The sequence below is a fragment of the Salminus brasiliensis genome, chromosome 7 (genome assembly GCF_030463535.1).
Source record: "Salminus brasiliensis chromosome 7, fSalBra1.hap2, whole genome shotgun sequence".
Lineage (NCBI taxonomy): Eukaryota > Metazoa > Chordata > Actinopteri > Characiformes > Bryconidae > Salminus > Salminus brasiliensis.
This window is the reverse complement of record NC_132884.1, coordinates 3,113,891-3,129,352: the sequence shown is the minus strand read 5'-3', so window position 1 is coordinate 3,129,352 and position 15,462 is coordinate 3,113,891. Positions and strand designations below refer to the sequence as shown.

The following is a 15,462-nucleotide window of genomic DNA, read 5'->3' as shown; positions in this document are numbered from 1 at the left end:
ATATTTCTGTCAAGCCAGCGAATAGCCAATCGGATAGATGTAATCACCATGGCAACAGAAAAAGGACCAATCCATTCATGATCGTGACTCTCCATATGATCTCCCCCCACCCCCCCCCCCCCCCACCCCCCCGCTCCTTTTCCTCTCCCTCCACCCCTGCCCTCACTCATGCCCCGTCCTGGTTCCTGGCCCGGCCTGCGCAGTCGAATGCAGACGGACAGTTGAAACGCAGCACCCTGAGCAGCACCTGTGCGGCCTGTGGGAAACATGTTCACCTGGTGCAAAGGTTCCTCGTCGATGGCAAACTTTATCACCGCAACTGTTTCAGGTAAGACCACCCAACCTGACAGCTGAACCCCCAGACAGATCGGGCTGGGAAGCTTTGACCTTGTGCTGATTTGAGATGCAGTTGGGCTGTGTAACTATTTAACTGTTTAACTGTTTAACATTCAAATACACTGAGTGCACAAGTACAGTGGAGCTGGTAATGGAAAATAGACTTTAAAGGGGCTATATATAATGCTTGTATTTTATCTGATTATAGATTATGTACCATAAACCAAATTCATTTCCACATCATCATTTTCTAACCTCTGTATAAACTGATATATGTACATTGGTTGTCCTTTGTTTCTTATACAAAAAAAGTTTGACAATATATAATATAAGCTCTTAAAAATGAATAGATAATTAAAAAAATAATGGCTTGGTTTTTTTTGTTCCAAAAGTGTTGTATAGTTATAATATAGTAATAATAATAATAATAATAATTTTATATACCATGTTTATAACAATGACTATAAGTGTAATTATTGATTTCAGATCAAAGGTTGAATTTATTATATTAATTTAGATAAACAAAAACCTTTATTTATACCCCTGTTTATACCCTTGTAATATATTTACAGTAATTGCTTTATTATTAGTAGTAGTAGTAGTATGTTATAAATAAATATTTTTATTTATTGGTTCCACTTCATATTAAGTGTCTTTAATAACTAATTGCACAGTAATAACAATGTAACTATTAGTGATGTGTTCACTGTTACAGATGCATTCCACTAGTACAGTTGTAGGTCATTACATAGATTAATCTCAACAGCTGTAACAGGAACAGCAGCAGTTTATTTAAATACAATTACCCTCATCCTGAATTACATGTATAAACAGATTGAGAGTTGTTGAGAGTATGCTCTGTAAGAGGGATGGGACAGGGATGGGCAGTTCTTGCACAGTTTTGTGATTTTCCTGTTCCAACACACCTGATATTACTTGCCTACTAAACCTGTCAGAGCAAGAAAATCAGTAAACTGTGCTGGACTCTGGGCCTCGTCGCCTAGAGTACAGTAAGCTGTACTACTGTAATCCATCAGTAACAGTCACTAGATCAGCAGTAGTTGCATTATTGTTGTCTGGATTATTAATATGTAACTACACAGTTATTAAAGATGTGTATCAGTCCCATACCATGCTATACATCCATGCCCGTGTTTCAATTCCAGGTGCAGGGAATGTAGCAGCACTTTACTGCCTGGCTCTTACAAACTGGTGGGAGATGCTGGATCCCTGGTGTGCACGCACCACTTTAGCAGGACTTCCTCAGTCAGACAGAATGGTCGACCGGACCTTAGCAGGCAGGTTGGCCCGATGGCGTCAAACGCAAGCCTTGAGACCCCTCCCAGTGGGGGGATTTTGGAAAAAGCACTTCCCGTTGATGCCGAGGTGGGTGAACTTGCTCCATCTTCCAACGGTCAAGAAACGAAAGCTCAAGAGCGAGAAAATGAGCACGGACAGAATGACGAGGGAGTGGCGGAGAACAGGGAGGAAACTGAGGACAGCTCGAGAAAAGAGACAGAGCCCCGTCCCTCCAGTCCTCCAAATCCTTTCGACGAGTCTGAGGAAGAGGAAGATGAGAGTTTAAAAAAGAAGGAGGAAGAGCAGGCAAAGCCAAACACAGACGCCGCCAATGGTGCCATTTCCTCAACCCCGCTAGGTAGTGCAGGAGAAGATAGTCGGCCGGTGCCAGCCCCTCGAAGGGTGTTTGACCACTCCCCTCCAGCTCGTCCTGTACCCAGGCCGCGTCCTGCCAGAACCTCGCAGAGTTCTGCGGTCAATGGTGAGTTCTTTATTTCTATTTATGGGGGTTTTTTTTATGATGCCAGTGAGTCATATTGTGCTGAGCTAGCAGGGTTTCACTTCTGCACATGAATTAAGTTCTCTGAATTTTTAAAAGTAGCCCTCAATGACAGCAACACCTCCCTGTTACTGTAAATGAAGGCCCAGCCCCAAGATGTATTACTTCAAATGACCTAAGTGACACAAACTGGAACTCACATTTTAGTAATAAAAACTCAAATTTGAGATCTCTGTAAGGATTAATTAGTGAAAATTCTCATTTCAGGCATCCACTGACATTTGTATTAGTAATAATATTAGATCTATGAAGCCCTACTGGCTAGTCATATTGCCAAGACGACAATAAGGTAATTTTGACTGGTCAGATGTTACCATTGAATTACATGGAGTTTCACATTTTACTAGTAAAAACCCAATTACAGATATCTACAGTTAATTATTTTTTTTCTTTCAGTAGAAATTGAAATTCCACACCTTGTAATTCTAACTAGTAAAAAGTCCAGGTCCACATTAGGGTATGAGATTTTAACGATATAATAACCGAAAATATGGTTTTATAGTATTTATATTTGTCTTTGTTGTCTTCTTTGTTTTCTTCAAAACAAGTTTTTTTTTATTGATCAAATGCTTTATTATAGATAAAATGGTTTTTATAACAGATAATAACAGAAGTGTCTTATTTGACAATAAGCAAGACCGCTACACATGTAATATTTTGTATCAAGTTATTGATTATTTCCATTATAAATTAATCTGCTGATGATTTTCTTCATTAATCAGTTAAGTGGTTTTTAAAACTATAAATATTAAGGATTTTGTTGGAATCTCTGTGGCGGTGATGAATAAAAAAAAAACCTGTATTAAGCACATATACCCAATTATTTTTATACCATAGTATAGCTAAGAGCAGGATACCAGGTACCAAGAGCAGTATTTGTACAGGTCAGAATTTATTAATGCAGAAGTCAAGATCTGTTTAGTTTCGACTAGTTGTAATATGCAGAAGACGACAGGGTGTCCATAATCTTCTAAAAGGTGAAATAAACTTGTGCAATTTGAACAGGAGAAGAAATTCAGGGCAGACTGTCCACCCCTGTACCCCGCGAAAGATCATCTTCCCCTGCTAGGTGAGACCACAGTTCTAAAGCTTTTCCTCCCATTACCTCGTTTATTCAGACGCACATTTCCTGTCCTGTTCGTTTGGTTGTTTGTTAACGTCTTTGTTTGTCACTGTGTTCTCCCACCCCTCTCTGCCATTGCTCGTACAACTCGCTCAGCTCCAGCCGATCCATCGACACTCCTAAACCCAAAGACCCGCCTTGGCTGGCTCTTGTCAAATCAGAGCCAAAGAAAAAGTCAGCTCCTCCTCCTCCTCCCTCCTCCTCCGGTACAGCCACACCTCCACATGCTGGGGCTGCTCCCTCTGCAAAGGTGGAGGAATCCCGCCCAGCAACGCCCCCTAATCCCTTCGATGATGACGAGGAGGAGCCAGAGGTGGAGACTGCAGAGCTGACGGCCCTGCCTTCTGTGGTCGCTGTACATCCGTGGTACGGGATTACGCAGGCGGCTGATGCCACTGGAGCAGACATGCCTCCCACAAAAGGGAGCCCCGCCCCTTCGGGCAGCCCAGGAAGTGGCAGAAGCAAAAAACGGCTAGCGCCCAAAGCCCCAAAATCCTCCCCTACAGGTCAGTTTATCTTACTGACAGGAAAGACCAACGTGCTGAAGTCAGGGATTCTTTACTGCAGGTTTTGCTGGTTACAGTGACCCATTAATGACAGAATCTCAGCAATTAAGAGTTCAAAACAGATACAAATCCAGTTAATCTATATTATTATTATTATTATTTTTTTTTTTACAGTTCTGGTCATTTATGGAAAAAGGATGCAAATATATGGGAGTTATGAAACTGTGCCAGTATTTAATATTTTTCATATCTGCGAATGCATACATGAGCATTTATGAAGGTAGAAGTTGGGATTAAGTTTGCCTGGAGAATTATGACATTTCTAAATGCAGTAAAATTAATAAATTGCAGGTAATTTATGTTTTAAGGTACAATTGTTACAAAATGGTGCTTTAAATACTGAGCGCATTAATTAACAGTACAGTTAAAATGTTCTGAGGTGGAAAAATTATGCAAAAATATGGGAATTATGGGACTGTGCCAGAATGTTTTTTTTTCATGGCATATCTGCAGATGCATACATAAACATTTGTGAAGGTGGGCGTTGAGATTTAGATTAGCATTACAGAGAAATGATGTTTCTGAATGCAGTATAATAAATAGTGCAGTTTCCTACACATTCTGTTGTTCTAGGGCAGTTATTAAAGCAGTTATCTACAATATTAAAAATATCAATTTTTTATGGTTTATGTGATACTTGTGGTCGTTCAGACAGATTGCAGCACACTACAGGAAATATAGGGGGTTGTTTTGGGGGTGTTACTTGATTTATTTAACGATTCTTTTAATCAGATTTATAGATTTAATTTTAATTTATTAATTTAGCCACTTTTTAATATATATAATTATTGCTGTACTACATCAAAACACCATTGTATTAAACTGAGTTCTGATATTTGTGAATCGTTGCACCCTTAGACTAGATAAAATAGTAATTATTAGATCATATAATTGTATTAACTATATATAGGAATATATTAATTAATAAAAATAAAAATAAAAAATGTCCAAGGCTGTTCTCCTCGTCACTCACTCCCTCTCTCTCCATTTGCCATCCATTTTCCTCTCGTCCCCTCTGTTCCATTTTCCAACTTGTTTTCTGCTCTCGGTTTCTTCAGCTCTTCCTTCTTCTCAGTCGTCTTCTGCCTGTCCCTCTCCAGCTCTGAGCACAGAGAGTCTGTCTTCCTCTTCTTCGGACCACGGCCTGTGCCGAAGCACCGGTGCCTCCGTCTCCCCCCGGCGGCCCTCCGCGAACGAGCAGGAACAGACGTTCACCAAGAGCGTGTCGGAACCGTCAATCAACAGTCCCGGCTCCGGCGACTCACCGCCTTCAGCTGAGCTTCAGTCCCGCCTCTCGCCGAGTCCCTCCCCCTTGCCACCTCACACCAATACCTGTTCAGCGCCGGCCACTCCAGAGACCAACAGGAGCGCTGAAAGTAAGCGAATGAGGCCGCCCCCTCCACGCCCCCCAGCCGGTCCTAGTCCACTGATTGGGTCTCCTTCCTCACAGCCACAAAATACACCCAGTAAGGTGAGCGAAACTATGGTTTGCGGTCTTCTTTGGTCAGTCTCTTTGTCTCGTTGGCCCGGTGATACCATAGCCATCTGTGGCCAGGACTCCCAGAGAGCATGGTTGGTAGGATGGCCCTCCCTCTCCCCCATCACTCAAAGTGATGCTAGCTAATGTAGATGTCTGTCTGCTAGCATCATGTGATGGGGGAATATTTTTACCACATCACCCACTCCTGTTACAAGATTTAACACACACACACACACAGTCGCGCGCGCGTGCACACACACGTCTTGGTTCTGTCCCAGAGTTGCATTGACCAAGACCCCATTCTCCCTTTTTACAGTCAGCTGAGCATCCTTTAACATTATCCTGGTGCAGTCGTTTGTTCCATAATGGTACTTTAAATACTGAGATCCTGGACGTCCAAATGTCCAGTGCATTAATTAACGGTTAGGGTGTTAGGATGTCCTGAGGTTAAAAGGTGAAAGACTGAAGCACGTTTAGGTCCTCAGCCTCTCTGTTCTGTAGTTCTGTAGGGAAAACCTTCAGCCTGTCTGAAATATTTAGTGGCTTATCATTAGATTCCCTCAGAAGGATTACGTTGCTAAAACGCTGGTTGTGTCAGGAGATGAATTAGTTGTTGGCGTTACTGCAGTGACCTCATTCCTGCAAACAGATTCAAGGTGACCGTGATGGATAATGTGGGCAGACGTGGGAGTGACTGTGGGATTTGTGAAGTATTGCTTTTTGGCCGACCACAGACGTTTTTCTCTCCTCTGCTTCTCCAATCCTTCATCCTCTGTCTCTCTCTTGCTCACACTCTTACTCCCTCGCCTCCTTCCTGTTGTGTCTCTCTTAAACTCTACCCCCCTCCCTTCCTTCTTTCTCTACTTTCTCTCCTTTCTCTCTCTAGCGGATCTGTAAGGAGAACCCATTCAATCGGAAAGCCTCCCCCACGGTCACCTCACCCCAGTCCAGACCTCCTAAAGGACCTCGGCCTGCTCGCCCGCCTGCACCTGGTCACGGCTTCCCCCTCATTAAACGCAAGGTACTGTATCTTACTCTTTTTGAAAAAGACAGACCGGGGTGTCCAAATACTTTACAATATTGTGCATCATCCGAATGAGTCTGACCAGAATTTTTCTGGACAAAAGTATTGGGACACCTGCTCATGCATTGTTTCTTTTGAAATTAAGGGTATTAAGGGGTCTCTTTTGCTTTTGTTGGAGTAACTGTCTCTACTGTCCAGGGAAGAAGGCTTATTACTAGCATTGCTGTGAAGATTTGATTGCATTCAGCATCAAGGGCATTAGTAAGATCTGGATGTTGAATGATCACCTCCCCAACTCATCACAAAAGTATTGGTTGGAGCATCATCCATCATTCCAGAGAACACAGTTTCACTCCTCCACAATTCAATGCTGGGGCATTTAGGCAAGGTGCCAGTAGGTTCATGTTTATCAGCTTGGCAGTACTTCTCTACAGGGACTAGATAAACACTGTGTGCGCTTTTGCACATCTGTGCCAGCAATGAGTTTAACTTTCAGAAAGGGTGTCCACAAACATTTGGACATAGTAACCAATCATGAAGTGCCTGGATAGTTATGATCTGCAAAGCTTCCAATAAGCATACATATTGGGCCGTATCATGGAAAACACCTCCCCTCATCATGGAAAACTCAGCTCGTTTACATATCTCCGCCCATTCCGTTCCACCGTTTAGCTCCACCCACTCATACCTGCAGTTCTCATGAGAGTTTTAGCTGTGAGTGCTTTTTCAGTGAGGCATGATGCAAGACGGCCAATCAGAACAGAGCTCAGTTATATAATACATGTCTTAAGGAGAGGTGGGAAAAAGGTGGTAGAAAATTTATGATGACTGTTTTTGAACCATAAGACCACACAAACATCAAGGAAAAATATAAAATACAAGAAATCTGGAGAATATGGACCTTTTAAAATTGGTTATTTTTACTGTTCTCTTAGTGTTGTCTTGGTGTTTTTTTTAACTTATATTATGTGGTCTAGAATGTGCTGTAATTTGAGTAAAGTAGCCCACTAAGAATGGAAAACACTGTTTTAGAAGATGCAGATGATCCAATGCTTGCAATACTCTCTGGTTGTGCAGGTGCAGTCTGATCAGTACATCCCCGTAGAGGACATCCATGTGGAGATGGGGGCACTAGAAAGACAGCTTGATGAGCTGGAACATAGAGGAGTGGAGCTGGAGCAGAAACTTAGGGACTGCTCTAATGGTGAGGAAAACAGGAAAAATAGACTTGTATGAATGTATGAATTATTTATAATTCCTGTATTTTCTAACAGTATATTAATTTAAAATAAGTAAAAAGAGATTTGTTATTTATTTATTTATTTGTTATTGGAATGGTTTGATTGTGAATAGGCTCTGAAAATAACCTTGTTATGGTGGGTTTTCCTCATTCAAAACTCTAACATATACACATATATACACACACACACACATGATGATGTATAAAGATGAGGTTCTGTTGTGTCACTTATGGGTTCTCCTGGAGTAGGGGATAAATACATGAAACCCAAGAAGACACTGACGAGCGGCTTAAGCACAGAGAAGCTCATTGGTCCAGAAATCTTAGGAAATCAAAATCATCATCATATAAAAAAGTCACCATTTAAATGAAATATCCTGCACTGCACTGCACCACCCAGCACTTCCTCTGGAAATGATGTAGCTGGTTGAACTGTGGTGTGTGTGATTCTCTGTGTATTTCAGAGGAGCATGAAGAGCGGATGCTGGTGGACTGGTTCACTCTGATTCACGAGAAACACCTGCTGGTGCGCAGAGAGGCAGAGCTGGTCTACACGTAAGCTATCATTATAGGATCAATATTGGGACGCCCATTCCCTTTTCTACTAGATATCAGCGCATTGCTGTGAGGATTTGATTACATTCAGTGACAAGAGCCTGAGTGAGGTCAGGATGTTGGATGATCACCACCCCACCTCATCATCCCAAAAGTACTGGATGGAGCACCATCCGTCATCCCAGAGAACACAGATCTTCCACTGCTCCACAGCTCAATGCTGGGGGGCTTTATTTATACCCCTCTGTACCCCCTTGGTAATACTTCTCTGCAGGGACTAGACAAGCTGTATGTGTGCATTAGCATGTCTGTATCTGCAATGGGTTGAACTTCAAGTAGCTGAAGTTCAAGTGCATTCATTAGAAGGGGTGTACATAAACAGTCGGCAGGTTTGTGATTCAGAGGGGTTGTTTAGAGTGGGGAAAATAAACTAAATCTGCTCACTGCTTCAGTCTGGGGGGGAAAATACTCACTGTGGGTGAAATCTCAAGCCTGTAATTTGTTTGTTTTTCAGGGCGAAGCAGCAACATCTGGAAGAGAGGCAAGCAGATGTGGAATATGAGCTTCGATGTCTCCTCAACAAGCCAGGTATTGGAGGAAAACACCCAAACACACTCCCAACACAGACGTGGATACTGTCTAGTGTGTCTCAGACTTTCTCACTAATACATACGTCACACATTTTGCAGTGCATTATGGGAAGTGCATGAGGTCATATGTCTTTACCACCAGATTGCAGTACAGCGGAGTTCAGCCTCCGTATTTAACCCATCTGTGGCAGTGATCATTCAGCATTCACTAGTGATTCAGGCTGTGAGCACACGCCCAGATTGGTGGGCAGTTGTCTCACAATTAGGCAGCAATTGGGGGGTTGCGTGCCTTGCTTAAGAGCACATGAGCTGTGAATGGCAGTCTTGGGAATGAGGCTAGTGACCCTCCGGTCTCAAGCCCACGTCCCTAACCTTTAGGCCACACTTAAAAATTTCACCACACCCTAAAAGAAGAAATCCCTCCTCACAGAGTCTGAGCTTTTTATGATGGTTTTCACAAAGGGATAAAGGAGTTTGAGTGCTGAGTTCAATTGATTACAGGGTTGTGGGTTCAATGCCCATATCTGTTAAGCTGCCACTGTTGGGCCCTTGAGCAAGGCTCTTAGGCTGAGAACATTTTTGCTCTTACCACTGACTCTCTCTCTCCCTGGCAGAAAAAGAGTGGAGCGATGATGACCGAGATCGGGAGAAGCAGTTGATGGCTGAACTGGTCACCATCATCGAGCAGAGGAACCAGATCATCAACAGCATGGACCAGGACAGGCAGAGGTAACCGATTACACCTCACACTCGTGCTCTTAATAAGCACTCCCTGCCACTCAGACCTGGCTTACGGTTATGTTTTAGGGGGGCACAAATAAGCCCTTCAGGTCATCATTTTTCTCTTTCTTTAGGGAAGAGGAGGAGGACAAGCTTGTGGCTGCGATGTTGAAGAAGAAAGGTAGGGGCTACGCAGTTTCTCCTCATCGTTTTTCTCTTAGCTGTCTTAGTGTCTCGGAGTTAAAAAGCCTGCCCTTGCCTCTTCTTCCAGAGTTCCATGGCGAGAGCGAGCAGAAAAAGAAGCAGCAGAAATTTAAACCCATGAAAGTGTTGAGGAGGCTGAGCACAAAAAGCGACGTGGCGAAGAGCTTGAGCCCACGCAAAGAGAGCCCACGGAAGGAGAAAAGCTGAGGAGGCGGGATACAGAGAGGTGGAGAAACGGACAAAACTGAAGCTAGATAGTTGATAGATCTCTAACCCTATTTATACTGGTCCCAGTAAAAAAAAAACTGTCGGTGGAAATGGCTGGGGGAAAACTGACAAACCTGGACTTCTTACCTCCTCGCCTGCTCTTCTCTTTGAATTCATCCCAAATTCATCTGTTTTCAGAGTTTTAACTTTAACGTTTGTGAATAGATGCAGTATCACATGAAGTAATGAAGAACATAGAAGACTGAGATTGTCTATACCCCATAGGGTCTCACTAATAATGATAGATTGTAACTTTGAGTACTTTACTTTCTGTTTGAGATGCAGGAACGCAGGGACAGTTAAACTGTTGAGTTCATGTTCAAGCTCTCGTCGCAGAAATAGTTCAGACTAGCTGTAAGGACTAAAATAACAGACATTATTTACCATTGAGCGAAAGCACCAACTTCCAAAGACATTTATCCTAAGTTTGCTTTGTCTCTTAGATGTTCAGGGTCTCTGTGACCCTGTGATCATGCTTATGACCTTTGGAAAAAGGGGTACTTGTGTACATCCTGGTGCTTTATGGGAGATGAGGTTGTTAACCTTACTGATGCAAAGGCTGCAGACTCTTATGCAAAGCTCTGACTCTTCCATACTGCGCTGTGGTTCCTGTCTGTGGTTTCTCAGCAACATGGTGCAGTCACAGAAGCTGTATATAGGCATAAATGGCGCTAAAATTTCACATTTGATGATAAAATCTAAGTGACAGTCCCATCATGACTACTAAAAACAGAAAAGCACCTAGCTCTATTTTTTTAATCGGAGCATCTCTTTGTAATAGGCCTCACACAGAGGTTGGCAATATGACACTTTTATTGTATAGTCATTAATTCAGAGTTTTTGCTTTTCCAAGCATGTGGTGATTATTTCGTCAGTGCTTAAAGAATGACCAGCTGCACGTTTCATTACAAAGAGCATAAATACTCCTGTATAATTGGAAGTAGTCCAATATCACAGTTGTAAAATGTCTTAAAAAATATTGTGTTGCAATATTATTGCCATATCGCCCACCCCTAGTGTCACAGTCACGGAAATAAAAAGCTCAATGTAATAGTGGGGCGTGTTAGCAATACAAACAAGCAGCTGCATTCAAAGGTTAACTAACTAAAGAGGTGCTTGGCTATACTGTGGTTTTCACTGGGAGTTACAGCTAGTGATGAATTAATTATTAAATTTACCCCTATTTTTAACGTGTGTATCATTTATCATATTGATTATAATGGGCACCAATTATGCACATTTACCTGTATTTGGTCAAGAACAGACAACCCATTGACTCAAAACACGTCTACGCCAGACGCCATTGGATAGTTGCTGAAGTAGGTTGTGTGGTAATGGGAAACGCACCATCATTTCAGAGGTGGAACTACTTTTTTAGATGGAAGAAGTTGTCATACTTGTGGTGATTGCTGTAGATACCAGAAACCTTTAGAGGCTATTTCCACCTTACCATGCATTACCATTTCATCCACAGCGACTTACAATAGAATCCTGCTGCACTTGTAGCTGAACGTAGCCTGGACTCTTACTGGTGTAATGTGGTGTACTTGCCCAGCCAGAGAATCAAACCCTAGTCTGGATTTCATTGGGAATGCGGTGTTGTTATCCACTGCTACCAACCGCATGTGTGTTGACCTATAAATTGTGTGTGTGTGTGTGTGTGTGTGTGTGTGTATATATATATATATATATATATATATATATATATATATATATATAATCTTGGAATTCAGCAGCTGCCCAATGGCTTCTATTCTAAGTTTTGAGCTTTAAATCAATGTATTTTCATCATATGAGCCAGATAGTCAATATGATCATCGGTGGCAATATTTCAGTACAGGTGCAGCAGGTAGAGACCGGGTTGGAAACATGTTGAAGTATTCCTTTAATATAATAATCATACTATTACAGTGTTTGTAGTTTGAGAAGGAATGCTTAAGGTTCTGCAAGCTAGGCCCTGCAAATTACATGTGAGGCCTTTAAGTAGCATCATTCATCTGGGATGCTCTGGTGGAAGCTCACAAGTTCTTTTCTTTTCTTATTTAAATAGACCACAGTTTAAAGACCTGTACAGGCAGCGTCATTGATGAAACTGAGAATCCCCTGAATCTTCACATACTGCAAGCCAAATGAAAGAACCCATTTTAAATGTAGGAATATTTTATTAACACGAGGTATTAACAGAAAAAGCCCTGTATGCAAATTTGCAATATAATAGTAATTCATTTATGTTCTCTAAATGCCTTTCATTGTTTTTTTGTGGAATCTGTGCATCTCATTCTGTGTTGGGCCTTAATTTTAAGCAAGAGATGAGAAATGAGAAGGTGTCTAAAAGAGTGCCATTATTTTATTGTATTTATGAAACAAATCTGTTGTAGAAAAGTGTAAATCTGTGTCTGGGTATCTGTTGACCCTTTCTTTTTGTATTTTGTCTCGTCTGGAACCAAGCTCTTGTGTCTGTGTTAATATTATAGCCCTTATGTCGTCGCTGTTCATGTTTTTGAGTCTTTGTGCCTCTAATATCTCAAACCAAGGGCTTTTGTTGCATAGAAATGCAATAATGTGTTAAAAAGGCAGTGCACATTGGTTTGAATGATAAAATGAATAAAACAGATTAATGTAACTAAATCACAGTTAATGATGCTGCTGTTTTTGTTTTTTTCCCCCTCAGAACGATATTCATGTTGGTTCAGGTCAGGGAGTGAATGAAGCATGAACAGGATGATCTAAAAAGTCTAAAACCCTTAAAGGCTAGCAAGAAATAGGCTCTCCTGCTCTTCAGTCTTCCCATGCTTGTCCTTTCCCCTCTCGGTCATAGTGAGGGTCCTCAGCTCCTCGCTGCGTTTCCTGTCAATCAGCTCCAGTTCTCTGATTTTCTGCAGGATGGAGGCAGAGAACATCTTAGGTTGTTTTGATACCTAGCCCAACTTCTGGTGGACCACCTGTATAGTTGCCACCCACTACCTGGGAAACCCTCTACCCTCATTCCCATTATCTAGGACCCACCCCCCTCCCTATTACTACCCACTACCTAGGACCTACCCCTCTCCCAGTTCTCTCCTATTATCTTGGACCTACGGCCCTCTCAATTCCCTCCCACTACATAGGACCTACCCCTCTCCCAGTTTCCTCGTATTATCTAGAACCTACCCCCCTCCCAGTTCTCTCCTTTTTTCTAGGACCTACCCCCCTCCTAATTAATTCTCATTACAAAGGAACTAGCATTGCACATTGCGTAGAGTGGTGGGGAGAGGGAGTACCTACCCCACTACCAATTCCCTCCCACTACCTAGAACCCTCCCACCTCACCCCCCGCTCCCTTTTCCCACTCACCAACTAGGACCTAGCCCTCCTCCCAGTTTCCTCCCAGTATCTAAGTACCTCCTGATATTTAGGCCCTAAATCAGTCCTATTAGGACGTCGTCAGTCTCTTTACCTGAGATATCTCACTGTTGATGATGTGGTGGTAGTGGTGTCCTCTTCCAAGAGCACTCATCTCCTCCAGAAACTGCCTCCTCTCCTCAATCTCTTCCAGAACTGTGAGAAACAAGTCAGGCCTTTATATCCATAATGATTGTGACTAAATGATGGTCACTGCTGTCTGTGGTCATATTTACTAAAACAAGCACTTTCTCTAAATTTTACAAATAAAATTTCCCTCCAATTGTGTGTATGAGTCTTGTGCCAGTAGTTGTCTCACCCTCCTGGAATCTGTCTGTCTGAGTCTCCCCTGCTCTTTTGCTGGGCTGAGGGTGTGGGAGAGAGGGCTGTGGCTCCTCCTGGCCTGTGGCGAGGATGCTCTGCAGTCTGCGCTTCTCCTTCTCCGGATCTCCTTCAGCCAGAGGGTTGAAGGGAGACGTGTTAATGAATACGCTGCAGATCAGGTGGAGTAACAGGCTGAAAAAGGTCTTAACTGTCTTTTAAAGCTAAATTATTATTTTTTATAAATAATTTTTTTAATTTGAGTGTATTTTTAAACCTTTGCCAATTTAGTGTAATAACGAAGTCATCGATTATAAAAAAGTATTAAAAATAAATAATATTGAAACAACGATAATACAGAATATATTTAATTGAGTGTTCTGCCCCCTGGTGGATTATCCGTGCCTTGCATGCACCGTAAAATATATACAGATATCTAAGTGTAAAAACCTGCTGTATTAAATATGATACATAATTAAAGTCCTACATGCACATGTGATTTATTTATTTATTATCTTGTTAATTAAAAAAAATAAGTTATCTCCATATTTATAATTTATAATTAAGTCAAATAAATACTAGTTTTAAAGAATTAAGATTTTCTGGCAATTATTTGGTGGCTCAGGCTCAATAGAGGGCTAAAGCATGACCCTGACTTTTGTGGGCAGCCTCACATAATTTAGAAATGTAATATTTTTATTTTAATAATTAACATTTAAAATATGAATTATTCTGATATTAATCTTTATAATTACATAAATATTTTTTAAATAAATTATTACAAATGAAATCTTCACAGTTTGTCAGAAGCTGTACAGTGGGAGGAGGTACTGGATACAGACGTGCTGCACTGGGCCGGAATCTCTCCCGGGTGTAGTTGCCTCCAGCCCTGCACTGCTCAGCGCTGCGCCTCTGCGGCCTGGCTGCCAGAGCCGAGCCCTTCCTGCCCCCGGGCTGAGGCTGGGTCTGCGGCGGCGGGGCAGATGAGGTTGGGTTACAGAGCAGCGGTAGAGCGCCCCCTTCTGGTACACCACACAAAAAACACCTGCGTTACAGTCGAACAGTCCCACAAAAGTCCCACCTGTGAACCTCATATACACTAAATGGACAAAAGTATTGGGACAGCTGCTTCTGCTGGAGTAACTGTCTCTACTGTCCAGGGAAGAAGGCTTTGAGGAACTGCTGTGAGGATTTGGTTGATGATCACCACCCAAAAGTACTGGATGGAGCACACCACTGCTCCACAGCTCAGTGCTGGGGGGCGTCTTACCCCTTACCCCTCTAGCCCAATTGGTGCAACTTAAAAAAGTAGGGGAATGCATACATTAGAAGGGGTGTCCACAAATATTTGGACATATAGTGATGAATAAGAAGGTTCTAGATAACCTCATGGTGATTATCTTACTCTTCAGCTGGTTGTTGATCTGTCGCTGCTGAAAGTTGGTGAGTCTCGATTCTCGCATCATCACTGCGGAGAACACACACACACACACACACACACACACACATGCAGATATAGCTATATATATATAGACACACATAGAGAGGATAGCTATAGCTAGCTGCAGATACCGATGAACACACACACTGCATTAATCCCCTGGTCTCGGCGCTGTATCCCATTCTGGGACAGTTCCACAGCCCCTTGCTGCTGGCTTCTGGTGCAGACCCTCCGTCCATCCTCTGTGTCTGAGACCCCCGCAGCACAGAGCTCCTCTCCCAGCCTCCAGGCTGCTGGCAGGGCTATTTACACACAGCCGATACCAAATACCCCAATTACACCAGCACGACCTTCTG

The 15,462-nt window shown here is 42.4% G+C and overlaps 2 protein-coding genes across 3 annotated transcripts in view; one reads left to right on the top strand and one right to left on the bottom strand.

Moving 5' to 3' along the window:
* The window catches only part of micall1a (MICAL-like 1a), a 26,405-nt gene extending 13,814 nt beyond the window's left edge, over positions 1-12,591 (top strand). Inside the window, exons 5-16 of one of the 2 annotated variants that reach the window (XM_072683443.1) lie at positions 204-328; positions 1,503-2,116; positions 3,200-3,263; positions 3,414-3,823; positions 4,984-5,354; positions 6,250-6,384; positions 7,465-7,591; positions 8,092-8,182; positions 8,697-8,770; positions 9,387-9,501; positions 9,627-9,673; positions 9,764-12,591. In XM_072683443.1, the coding sequence (XP_072539544.1) occupies positions 204-328; positions 1,503-2,116; positions 3,200-3,263; positions 3,414-3,823; positions 4,984-5,354; positions 6,250-6,384; positions 7,465-7,591; positions 8,092-8,182; positions 8,697-8,770; positions 9,387-9,501; positions 9,627-9,673; positions 9,764-9,903 (2,313 nt within the window). In that variant the 3' untranslated portion in view covers positions 9,904-12,591. Of the gene's footprint in view, positions 1-203; positions 329-1,502; positions 2,117-3,199; positions 3,264-3,413; positions 3,824-4,941; positions 5,355-6,249; positions 6,385-7,464; positions 7,592-8,091; positions 8,183-8,696; positions 8,771-9,386; positions 9,502-9,626; positions 9,674-9,763 lie in introns of both variants that reach the window. The other variant, XM_072683442.1, reaches the window with a different exon arrangement.
* c7h22orf23 (chromosome 7 C22orf23 homolog) lies at positions 11,852-15,462 on the bottom strand. The gene is made up of 6 exons (XM_072683444.1): positions 15,252-15,462; positions 15,071-15,133; positions 14,508-14,687; positions 13,664-13,795; positions 13,400-13,500; positions 11,852-12,839 (listed from the first exon to the last, which is right to left on the bottom strand). Exons 1-6 carry the CDS (start codon positions 15,343-15,345, stop codon positions 12,708-12,710), a joined length of 702 nt encoding a protein of 233 aa, XP_072539545.1. The 5' UTR covers positions 15,346-15,462; the 3' UTR covers positions 11,852-12,707.